At 51.0% G+C, this 11820-nt stretch overlaps 2 protein-coding genes across 2 annotated transcripts; both read right to left on the bottom strand.

The window, feature by feature from the left end:
- Window positions 1-3549: 3549 nt before the first annotated feature.
- On the bottom strand, window positions 3550-5124 carry LOC120704164 (RING-H2 finger protein ATL74-like). The gene has a single exon (XM_039988458.1). The coding sequence runs from the start codon at window positions 4423-4425 to the stop codon at window positions 3769-3771; it is 657 nt and encodes a 218-aa protein (XP_039844392.1). The 5' UTR covers window positions 4426-5124; the 3' UTR covers window positions 3550-3768.
- A 982-nt stretch (window positions 5125-6106) lies between these two features.
- Window positions 6107-7149, bottom strand: LOC120704163 (VQ motif-containing protein 22-like). The gene has a single exon (XM_039988457.1). The coding sequence runs from the start codon at window positions 7051-7053 to the stop codon at window positions 6394-6396; it is 660 nt and encodes a 219-aa protein (XP_039844391.1). The 5' UTR covers window positions 7054-7149; the 3' UTR covers window positions 6107-6393.
- Window positions 7150-11820: the final 4671 nt, after the last annotated feature.

Genomic DNA, 11820 nt, shown 5'->3' with positions numbered 1-11820 from the left:
AGGGTTCTGCAGTTAGTTTTATAATTAACTTTTATTTAATATTTCTAAATATTAAGATTCTCTTTGATGTGACATGGACTAAAGTTTAGCTCCTGGAACCACACAATCCTTAAGATTGCTCTCTAAACTCTAATGCATGGCTTGGCTACTGAGATGTGAATTCTTGTCTACATCTCGAGCACCTTGCACTCGCCAGAGCTCCGAGACATGACCGGGCATCAATATCTCCGGAAAGGTATTCCATTCCTGATGATGGAGACGATGGTATCCTTCCTCTATTCCCCATCCTAGCTCTCTCCGGTAGGGCAACGCCCGCAGCGGCGAGCCATGACACCTACCGGCGGCGTCGCGTCGCCTTCCTCATCACATCCCATTCCCGCCCGGCCATCAAGTGGCTCATTAGTGGAGGACCATGCCCGATCCCAAGATAACCCCAGGAATCGCCTCCAAATTTGCACTCCTTTCCTTGTGACATCCCTCACCTCACGAGAGTGAGGAGCACTGTTGCTAGCGTCCATGCGTTGGAGTTTTGTGCCAAGATGATTTCGTTAACAGACCTAACACGTTCATTCAATAGCATGGGTAACTTAGACATGAAAGAAGACATAGTAGAACTTCGACAATCGCGAGAGGTTTCAAATTTTGGGTCTCAATTCACACGCCTTTCGCTAGTAAAATCATGCACATGCCTGTGATGCCTAGATTTTTCCGTGGTGTGTTTTTTCTTAAAAAAAGATAATCACAGTAACGTTCCCCATTCTCGATTCCGCAAAATGGCACCACCACCGGAAACTAGAACCAGCGCCCCAGGGCTTTTTTTTAAGTTTATACGGTACAACTCACACATTTACAACGCACGCACACTCATACCCTTATGAATGAACATACACAGACTCTACATCTACGTACCTCTATGAGTATCTTTGAAGACTAAGCCGTCAAATTTTTGGTCCAATATTTTTTTAATTACAACACCATGCAGATGCACAAAGACGATAATTATATCCGCTTTTCAAAAGAAAAAGAAGCAACTATACCTGCACGCTATTGGTACACTTAGGCCCAGCTTAGAAGGGGAGGCAGGCAGGGCGATGGTCCGGGGCCCATGGATTCGGGGTACCCAAAATTTAGTATGCAGTAGGTAGTAATATTTGATCTAACTCGGAGTATTCGAGTAGACAGCTAGTCCCGCAACCAGTCACGCAGGTCTTTCGGACTTCCGCGTGAATTACATATATTATTAGAATTTCTATCTTCCTTTTAATTACAGTCTTAAATGAAAATAGTTGGCCTAAGAACCTTCAATGTGAGGCTTGAGCGAAGCTAAAAAAGGAGAAAGAGTATTGGGGGCATTACTTTACACACTGTGAAAGACGATGCTTATTTCATGCAATGCCAAAAAAATGTGGAGCAGGACAAGAACTTATGCTGGTGCCAATTCCATTAAAAATTATTTCATTGTCCTTATTAGCTCTCACAACTTGTCTCGGGTCTGGGAAGAGAGAAACTAAAAGCAATGCTATTTTATTTGATGTGAGTTCTAAGCATATTTGATAGCTTCGGTGACCATTCATATGTACACTGCAGCTCTGTAAAATCAATGTGTATTCACTCACTTCAAGACTTTTTTGTTTCAAGCATCACTGCAACGGTGTAGAGGGCCAAAGGGCTTGTTTGGTTCATAGGGACTAAATTTTAGTCTCTATCATATCAAAAAGAATCTTATTATTTAAGAGTATTTAATAAAAAATTAATTATAGAATATTTTTCATATATGGTGCTAATTCGCGAGACGAATCTAATGAGTCTAATTAATCTATGATTTGCAACAGTGATGCTACAGTAACCATCCACTAATTATGAATTAATATACCTCATTAGATTGGTCTCGCAGTTTGGCGCAAGAGTTCTGCAATTAGTTTTATAATCAGACTTTATTTAATAGTTCTAAATAACAAAAAAAATTAACGTGACAGAGACTAAAGTTTAGTCTTTGAATCCAAACACCACCTTAAGGGTACATAGTGTCTGGCTCGCGCCTGGGCCCTTGAAAACCATGAGTCTGACCCCGGTACACTAAGAATTAGGGGGGGGGGGGGGGAGTAGTTTTGGGCTTCTAGCTTCTCTAAGGCCAGAGCCCACTAGTGGAGCTGGTATAAATGCATCCAAAAAAGTTGTCAACATTTTTAAACTTGTGATCTAATTAAATTCCTAATAAATTTTTGAAAATGGTGTAATTAGATGTAGTTTCAAAACATCACAATTTTTTTCATTAGTTTTGCGCCCAAGCAGTGAATTGGTGACTGTTGAATATGACACGCTGGAAACGGGAGGAAAGCAACACGTGGCAAGCATGTCGCAATTCCATTTCCACAGTCGCGCGCTACTTATCTTCCTAGCAATCGATCAGACCAGCGCGGAGTACCTTCTCTTTCCTTTTTTTTATTTTATCCGGCGCGGAGCGCTCAGACGCTTTTCGTGGCGCACGATAAGGTAGAGACTAGCTAGTACATATGTGCAGACTCTGCAGAGTGATAGGCGTCGTGTTAATATTCTTTTTTTTTTGAAAGCACCAGAAGTACTGGGGAGTCATGTAAGATTTTTAGACGTCCACGTTGACCGGACTCAATGCAGACGAGGCTGCCCGAGTAGTCTCAGGACGCGCCATACTGAGGCACTCACATCACACGCACTCACACATGCCTCAGCACCCGTGGGAAAACCCGCGTTGAGCGACGCTCGAACATGGGTCGGCAGCCTCCACACCTGGAGTGCTAGCCACCCGAGCCAAGGCTAACACCTGGTCGTGTTAATATTCGTTTTTCTTTCTCTTTCTAAGTTGAGTTCTATTAAATCAAGTGTTATATTTTCTCTTTCAGTATTTTTGCGCTCTATTATGTTGTCTCCTGGGGAGTTTTTGTTTGATAATTGTTTCATCAAAGTTATGCTAAAAAATATTTCTCAGAAAGTTGGATAGTGAACTTAGATGTTGCGCAAGAAGTTTTGTAGATAATATTTCTCGAAAAGTTGGATAGTGAACTTATGCGTAAAAGTTGCACAAGAACTTATCATGGGAGTTGCGCTAATAAAATCTTCCGATAAAATTTTCTAAAAAAAAAGTTATGCACGAGTAAGTTGTATGTTGTGAAAACTTATGCTAAAAATATTGTGTAAAAATTTGATTAGGATATTCGTAAAATTTTCGTGTTTTCATAAAAATTGTGCTGAAAAGTATTCGCGATGAAGTTATTTGGAAATAAAATTTATACGTACAATTTATATGCATAAATTATAAATTTCCAAAACTAGAAAATTAGGGATGAGAAAAGTTTTCTAAAAAGGAAATGCAGGCTCTGTCGGAGATCGAGCGCTAGGGGGCTTGCTGGCGCGCGCTAATTAGCGTGCCCCCAAGCATGTCGGCCTTGATGTTTGATCACAAAACTACACACTCTGCTATAGTATCAGAAATGAACTGGTTGTTGAAGCGACGACTAGAATGTTTTTTTTCTCTCTCTTATCTTTTGGATCATATATGATAAGAGTTCCATATGCGATCTTGTCACAATAATGCATTAATAAAGGAGCAATAAACATCTCATAAGGTGGTATACACACATAGAAGAAAAAAAAGAAGCTCTCATGCAGCCAGGGTGATCAACTGATCATGCCGCAGTCATGCTCATCAGGATCGTCACATACGTACACGCATCTGCCGGAAGCAATGATCTCGAGACAAAAGAAAAACAGTATAGCTTTCCGATCGATAGATCATACAGCCGTCAAGACTTGCAGGTGGTGGTGACCTCCGGCGCCGGACTCGGAGGAGAGGCGGCGCCGGCACGTCGGGCAGGAGCAGTGCGAGGCGAGCCACCTGTCGATGCACGCGACGTGGAACCGGTGCCCGCACACGGGGAGCACCCGCATCCTCTCCCCGTCGGCGAAGTCCGACAGGCAGATGGCGCACCCCGCCGCCGCGGCCGGCGGCGGCGAGGCGACGTAGGTGGCCACGGGCAGCGCGACGACGTCCTCGCGCTTGAACCCGGCGCTGGCGCGGCGGTGCGCGACCCAGCCGACGGGGTCGGGCACGGCCCGGCGCGTGCACCGCACAACGCACTGGAGCATCGAGTTGAGCCCCATCGCGCACACCAGCGCGCACAGCATCGCCGCCAGGATCACCACCGCGTCGTAGTCCAGCGGCGACGGCGGCGCGCGCGGCGCCTCGGCCGCGGGCGCGGGCGCCATGCTGCTGCAGGCGGACATGTGGGACATTCGCGGCGGCATGCCCAAGAATATTTGGGGGAAGAAAGAAATCAAGGCCAGAGGCGGTCGCTGGTGAGACCGGCGCCGAGAAGCTGCAAAAGAGAAGCGGACAAGGGGAGTGGAGTGGAGCGGCCACAGCATTGGAGGACGGGACGGCATGGGCATGGACAGAAAGCGCTCTCAGCCAAGTGTGATGAAGCCTTGAAGGGCACTGACCAAAGCAGATAAAAGCTATGAGATGAGACCATGAGTGCTAGCTCCTCTCATCAGTCGTGATCAGGAACAGTGGAGTGTCTTTCACTACAGGAACTCACCAGTAGTGAGCATACTCTATATACTTGTATACTACTGTACCGGAAAATGAGGTCCTGAATGCAGATAAAGAAATTCAGTAAGGACTGAACTTGTGATGATGTGCATGCTGCGCAGACAATTTGAGCCGTGTAATCTGAAGTAAGGAAGGGAAGAGAATTCGAGCAACAGAGCAGCTTTCAGAGCAGGAATCTGTTCTTTTCTGAAGTAAGGAAGAGAAGAGAATTCGAGCAACAGAGCAGCTTTCAGAGCAGGAATCTGTTCTTTCTTTTGCTGGGCACAAAGAGGAGAATTGGCTGATAACGAGATCACGGCGTCGCGCGCGAGCGCGCGACGCTTGATCAGCAGATGATCGACGCAGCCGTGGGAACAGTTCCTTCAAGTTGAGCACGGAACATATGCAGAACTGGAACACATCTGAAGATAATTAATGGTGCCAGGAACAGGGAGAGGATGAAAAGCAGGAAAGCAACATGAACCCAACGCTAGGGACCGGATTAGGGACCCAAAAAGGGCACCGATAAAAAAAAGAAATATTGTGAGCATAATAAAAGATCTAGGTAGGCCTTAGCCATATCTTCACCCTGCAGCCAACAACACCATGGGCAAATGGCAGAGGCCTGAGACAATTCTATTTTCAAAAAATACCATGGGCAGGCCCGACACCACGGAGCATTCTCAACCTGATGCCCAACCATGTAACGGGCCTGCCGGCCGGAGTTGTGCTGCTGCATCATCCACTGCAAACTCTCAAGAACCACACGCTTTTTCTTTTTCTCAGGACATGTGCACGAACCAGAATTTCAGATGGCTAGCCACGTGAAAAATGCCACCGACGTTTTTTTTTTGCACCGACGTGTCTTCACGCTATCAGCAAACAATACGCAACGAACCAAATTTGGTAGGACCGAGGATGCACGATCAGGTACGAGTGGGTTCAGATTCCGATCCGTTTCCGATGTGCATTCGCTCATCAGAGATTCAGAAACCATCAAGAATGCCTGTTACAGTTCAATGCTTGTTACGCCAGTGGATCAGGTGCAACATGGCCAAATCTTGCGTGCTTCTGAAAATACTCCCAAGTGCTAAACCCTACTGTTAGATGATCATGATCTTGTTGCTGTGTCACTTAGGCTGTCCTCCTAAGCCTGAACCAACCGTGCTCGTATCACAGAGTTCAGACTTGAGACCCTGCAGAATCCACGTCGAAGAACTACTAGTGCTAGTGGTGTGTAAGCTCCCAGGCCTCAGCATGACATCGCTGACCTTGACCTCGCCGCGGTCACGGACACGTCACGCTGGCCAGGTGCATGCACCTCCACTCCCGCCGGGCCCCCACCGGCGCGGCGGCTCATTTAACCGGCGAAAACAACATGTGATCGCCGTGGCCCCCTGGCCCCGCCGCCGCCGGCCGGACGGCCGGCGGCCCGCCACGCCACGACCTTTGCTTCCAACACCGGGCAACCCCAACAAGGCAATCAGGAATAGGACGTGTTCGTCGCCACCGAATCGAAATCGCCAACCACACACGAAAGGATAAATCTTGGATGAGAACTAATCTCCATGAGAGTGACCACAAAATTAACAAGACATTTACAACCTCCGCAGCCGATAAACGGAGCTGCATGAACTAATTGAACAAGCGGAGGAGGAACCTAAACAAGTAAACATCACACGCCAAGAAAAAAACTTTCGATCCTGACTGAACTTGTTCTTCTTCTTTTTTATGTTAATCCTTTGTCTTCGCCTCTCCGGCAATGATCTGGTCTCTGTCTTCCATGCACGTCGCAAGGACGCGGGCATCTTGATCGGCTTGCTTGCTCAGGCGAAGAAGCCATTAGCGCTGGCGTTAGCTGCGGACGCCGGCGGCGGCATGTGGTGGGCCGCCGCCTGCCGGATGCTCTGCAGGAGCATCCGGTCCTCGGCCGCCGACGCGAGCTCGTGGGGGGAGGCGAACAGGTCGCCGCCGGCGCCGTGCAGGAGGCTGCTGCTGCTGTAGCCGAACGCGCCGCCGGTGTACTGCGTCTGCGTGCGGATCAGCTGGTCCGGGAGCGGCGCCGGCCCGTGGGGGTGGCTCCGGTGGAGGTGGTCGAAGGACATGACGCCCGAGGGCGGCGGCGGGAAGCCGTAGTCGCCGGCGAAGCTGATGACCGGGCCGGCCCCGAACGCGCCGGCGGGGGGCGCGGGGATGCCCGTGAACTGCTGCACCATGGCGCGGAAGTTGGCCGTGTCCGTGTTGAGCAGCGTCACGGGCGCGCGCCGCGACGCGCGGGACCGCCTCCGCGCCGGCTTCCCGGCCCGGGGCCCGTCGACGCCCAGCTGCTGCTGCTGCTGGCGGCGGGCCGCCTTGGTCGGGCTCCCGCCGGACCCGCCCGAGGTCGGCGGGCTCAACGCGGCGGCGGCGGGCAGGCCCGGGGTGGGGTCGTGGTGGTAGAGCTCGGCCCATTGCGCGAAGCTCGAGCCGGTGTCGCTCATCGCCATGGCCGCCGGAAGCCGGTCGGAGCGCGAGGCGAGCCGCAGCGAGCAGCTACTCCTAGCTCGTGACGTGTACTCGTGTCGGAAGAGGAGTCCTGGGCACGGCCGCTGGCACGGCCATTTATAGTGTGGCGCGGCGAGGGGTCAACCGGACGTCGCCGCCCGCCGGATCACCGGGCACTCCGAATCGACGCCCGGGATCCGCCGCTAGCGATGAAAACGAGAAACCGACGGAAAAAACTCATTTCTACTTTTGTTTTTATATTTTTTGGCGAAAATAGAATCGGGTTCGGAAAATACAGGTACGGAAACAGAATCGGATTACGCGGAAGTACGGAAATGAATCAATACAGACGTTGAGCCGGAAAAAATAACGCGATCAAATATTCTCGAGTATACATTAACAAAATCACAAAATAATATACACGTACGAAGTTATTAGTCCAATATTCACTAGTATGCCATGTGTTAACATGTTAACATGCATATTTAGGGATTGATATGTTTTTGAACATATCAATTTTTAGACATATCTTATGTAGATTAAAAACGGAATGAAAAACGGAATAAATACGGATCAATTCTATATAAAAACGGGATTTCTCGGAAACGGACGGAGAAACCTCATTTCTACTTTCGTAAATACGAAAACGGAATCCCACGAATACAAAAATAGATGAACAAAACTAAAAAAAGAACGAGTCAAACGGGAATATTTCCGTCCGTTTCCTAACCCTATCCGCCGCCGCGTCGCGGTCGGGGGAGCTGACGGCTGCCGCGCCTCGTGGGGGCTTTCCCACCATCCGAGCAGCGTCGCTGACCCGCCCGTCTGCCGCGGAACAGGTGGCGCCGGGCCCACCCACCGGCAGCACGTGGCCGCGCGGTGGGCGCCCACGACGCCGTCGCCGTCGCTGGCAGCCGGCCGGCTGCCTGCCTGCCTGCCTGCCCGTCTCGGAGCGGCGGGGCGGTCACGTCGCGGCCGCGCGGCGGCGATGCGGCCCGATAACGGATGGGTACCAGACAAGACTACGGCCGTCGACATCACCGGCGTGCGTGCGGAGGCGGCGGCTGGGTGACCCAGCACTAGGCACTAGCTCGCAGCGGGGAAGGTTCGGGGGAAGCTGCGGAGAAGAGAGGGAGCGGATGGATGGAGCGGCCGGGGCGCCGGCGATTCGACGACGGGTGTGGGTGGACGGAAGAATCCACGACGGCGACGAATTCAGCACATGCTATTTCTGGAGAGGAGGGGAATTGAACCCGGCCGGGGAGACCGATCGGCCGGCATGTCACGTCGCGCTCAGGATCCATTTCGAAGATCGTGTTTAGATTGCCCTGCTCGCCGACGTTCCCGGCTCCTATCTTTTTTTCTCGTCCTGCTCTTGGCTTGGTGGCTGCCGTCGTGTGTTCCCTCCCTGATCATCGACGCTGTCGACTCGTGGGATGAGTTGAAACATTCTCATTCGAGGGCCGGTGATCCGTCGTTGTAACAGTATGTAGGTGCCGGACGGAGGAGAAGAACGGTAGGGCTTTGCATAGCCGGTTGACCTGCACAGCTGCACTGGACATGCGTGCAACGATGCTTGTTTTGATTTGAAGAGGATTGTCGTCGGCATGGAGATCGCAGTGCACAAGGGAAGTAACCTTTTTCCCCCCACGATGGCATGATCAGGATCGTAGAAGCAACGCAAGTACCATGATATGTTTAGCATGTTTTCCCTATTATCACAAATTATTAGTTGTTTTGGCATTTCTAGATGCATAGATTTGCTATCTGTCTAGGTAGACAGCAAAAATTATATATATCTAAAAAAAGTCAAAACGACTAATAATTTAAAATGATTTGAGTAGCACCATTTAATAAGTCACCTATTTTACAAGACTTATGCTTGAGCTTATGCCTTCGACAACTATATATATATAGCTAGAATGTTAGCGAGGTCATCTATTTTACATCACCACACTTATTTTTTCTCGAATGCACGGGAGAACTACACATCTACCTTTGTATTAAGAAGAAGAAAAAAGTCTTGCAAAACCATACACAGGCCACCCCAACATAAGTCAACACTGAAACCTTTGGTTCTGACAATGGCCCTGCGTATTAGGAAAATTTACATGGATCTCAAACAACCTATAATCAGACCGCGCCGGCCTAAATCCAAAGATGCACTTCGGACTAGACACATTCCACCTCGCGTCCTCTCGTTCCCCTTGCTACAGTTGAGAAGGGCGGCGGAGAGGCGATTTCGATCCCGGCGTCGATCTCGCCGGCTCCTCCTCGCATCTGGTGACCGTTCCGGTGCCAGAGGTGGAGAGGAGTCGTGGGATCGATGGTCGATGTACATACCGTTAGACTTAATAACTAGTCTAGGGTTTAGGTTCTTCGCCTCGTCGACGACGGCGCGAAGCTCGATGAATCCAGGCGGTGTCCGCAAGGTGGAGGCGGCGCCGCGTCCTTGGAATAAGATTCTCCAGCCCTTCTTCCACCTCGCCGGTGTGCGTTCTGGCAGCGGCGACGGGCTGGTGCGGTGCATCCTTGCCGGATCATCTAGGGTTCTGCTAGATCTTGGTGAGTTCTTTTGTCCCTTCTTTGTCTTCTCCGGGGTCGATACCGTGGTCGTTGCCAACTCCTGTGAAGCTACAGGGAGGTTCATCTACCACTTTCCTAAGGATTCGGCTGGGTGGTTTCTTTGCAACTGTTTGGGCGGTCTTTCTCCCTTGTCGGTTGCTTTGTCATCCGGTGATTTCGAGCTGCCGGCGGTGCTTGTGGCGACAAATCCCAAGTTCCTCGGCGATAAGATGGCCGACGGTCATCTGTTCCTGCTTGTGCGTTTAGTGGATCTACAGCATGTCGATGATTTCGATGTGCTACTCGGTGAGGTAGTCAAAAACTTCGTTTCTTCGTCAAGATGGGCTTTGGCTTCAAGCTGCAACCTTGACGGCTTCATCCTCCAACCTCTGGTGTGGCGGTGGATCGTCGAGGGGCGGCTCCTTGCACCGGTGACGAAGACGACTGGGAGGCCCTTGGGTGGACCAAAATGTATTTTTTTCTTTTTTCCAAGAGTGTGTTTGTAAGAGTTGTGTCAGGTACCATGATTAGAGGCACCCTAATCATGGGACTAAAATCGCCCTAAAAACACAAACGCATGTTAGGCAACCAGGCCCACGAAGGCCCACAGTCTTCTTCCAATCCGGAAGAAAGGAAAGGACTCAAAGAAGCCCAATACGCGGCCCACGTACACAATGCGACCCATCCGCACCCCCTCGAACCCGCAGGACGATCTCCGCCTCGCTCGAGAGTTCCCCGCCGAGACCCTCAACCGCGCCCCGCGTCTCCGCCTCGCTCGAGGGTAGCGAGCCTACCCTCGGGGGAGCGGACCATCTCCACCTCGTTCGAGGCCACCCCTCGACGGAAAGGACAAATGGCCCTTCCACTCACCTACCCGTCGTACGGAGACATTAAACGCTAACCACTTCTCCACAGCGCCCGAGTCAGACGGCGTCAGGCCGCCATTCCTCACAGTGGCTGTGACCGGAGTCCCGTCCGCCAACTCCGGTCACTGCTCCGCCATCCCGGACGCTGTGGCGACACTGTGGGAACCTGCAACGCAGTGCAGGACGTGCTCAGGCACTGCTCCGGCCACTGTACTGCCAACTCTCCATACCTCCTTCAAGCTTTCCCCTATGCGGAGCCCTCGAACGGCATAGGCACGACCCTCGGAAGCGGCCCCGACCTTGACCAAGACAGGGCTCTGGCCTGCAGGACCCTCGGAACGTCGCCACGACACGCCTGGAGGACGGTACCCCCTACAGCAACGACCACGCCGCCCGCTGGAGCTACAAGGATGTCGGCGCAATCTCCGCGAGGTCAAGAACGACGCCCATGATGATTGTAATGCCAGACGCCATGCCCCACAGTGTACTTTCTACAGTGCTCGACCACTGCACCCCCGCGATTCGGGGAGAAGACGACGACTTCCACGATCCCCTGTGCATGTACACCGCCCCTCCTTGTGTCTATAAAAGGAGGAGGAGGGCTTTATCTTGGGGGGGGGGGTCGATCCTAGCGGCATAACAACTAGCACCACTCAAAGAGCACACACGCTCTTGAGTCCCGATATTGTCACTCGCCTCAATCAACTCCTCCTCTAGCAGAGACTTGGAAGCTTTCCTCCCTCTCTCGCCTCACTTGTACCCCCTACTACAATCACCCCCGGTTGTAGGATCAAGAACACTGACTAGAGGGAAACAACACTAGAGAAATTTAATTAGTACCAAAGGAAACCCCTATGTCAAGCTATTACTATCTCTAGATGGGTTTGCAACCTAGGATGACAAGATGCAAAACAAGCTCTAGTAAAGTAAATTGCTCAAAGTAAAACAAGAATTAACGAGAGCAAGAGAAGTAACCAAGCTTGACACAAGAGTTCATCCCGTGGTGTCGATGACTTGCCGTTCACCCCTAATCCACGTTGAGGTGGATTCCAAGAATCAACTGCTCCTCTATCAAGAACCTCTTGATCTTGAGCCGGCTTGAATCAAGGAACCGCTCCACACCTCGATTCCACTAGAGTTGCTCTTCACCACTCCGGTGAGGTGAGCACAAGACCTCTCACAACCGAAATCGGGGCTCCTCAACAATCTCCTTGGAGGTGCTCCACGAAATCCTCTTCTCCAAGCCGTCTAGGGAGCGGCAACTCCCAAGAGTAACAAATTTATGACGCTTGCTTGAAGTTTCCCTAATGCCACAAAGCTCAAACTCTTGATGCAATG

Source organism: Panicum virgatum, chromosome 4K, assembly GCF_016808335.1.
Source record: "Panicum virgatum strain AP13 chromosome 4K, P.virgatum_v5, whole genome shotgun sequence".
Lineage (NCBI taxonomy): Eukaryota > Viridiplantae > Streptophyta > Magnoliopsida > Poales > Poaceae > Panicum > Panicum virgatum.
The sequence above is the reverse complement of the archived record's forward strand: the minus strand, read 5'-3'. Positions and strand labels throughout refer to the sequence as shown.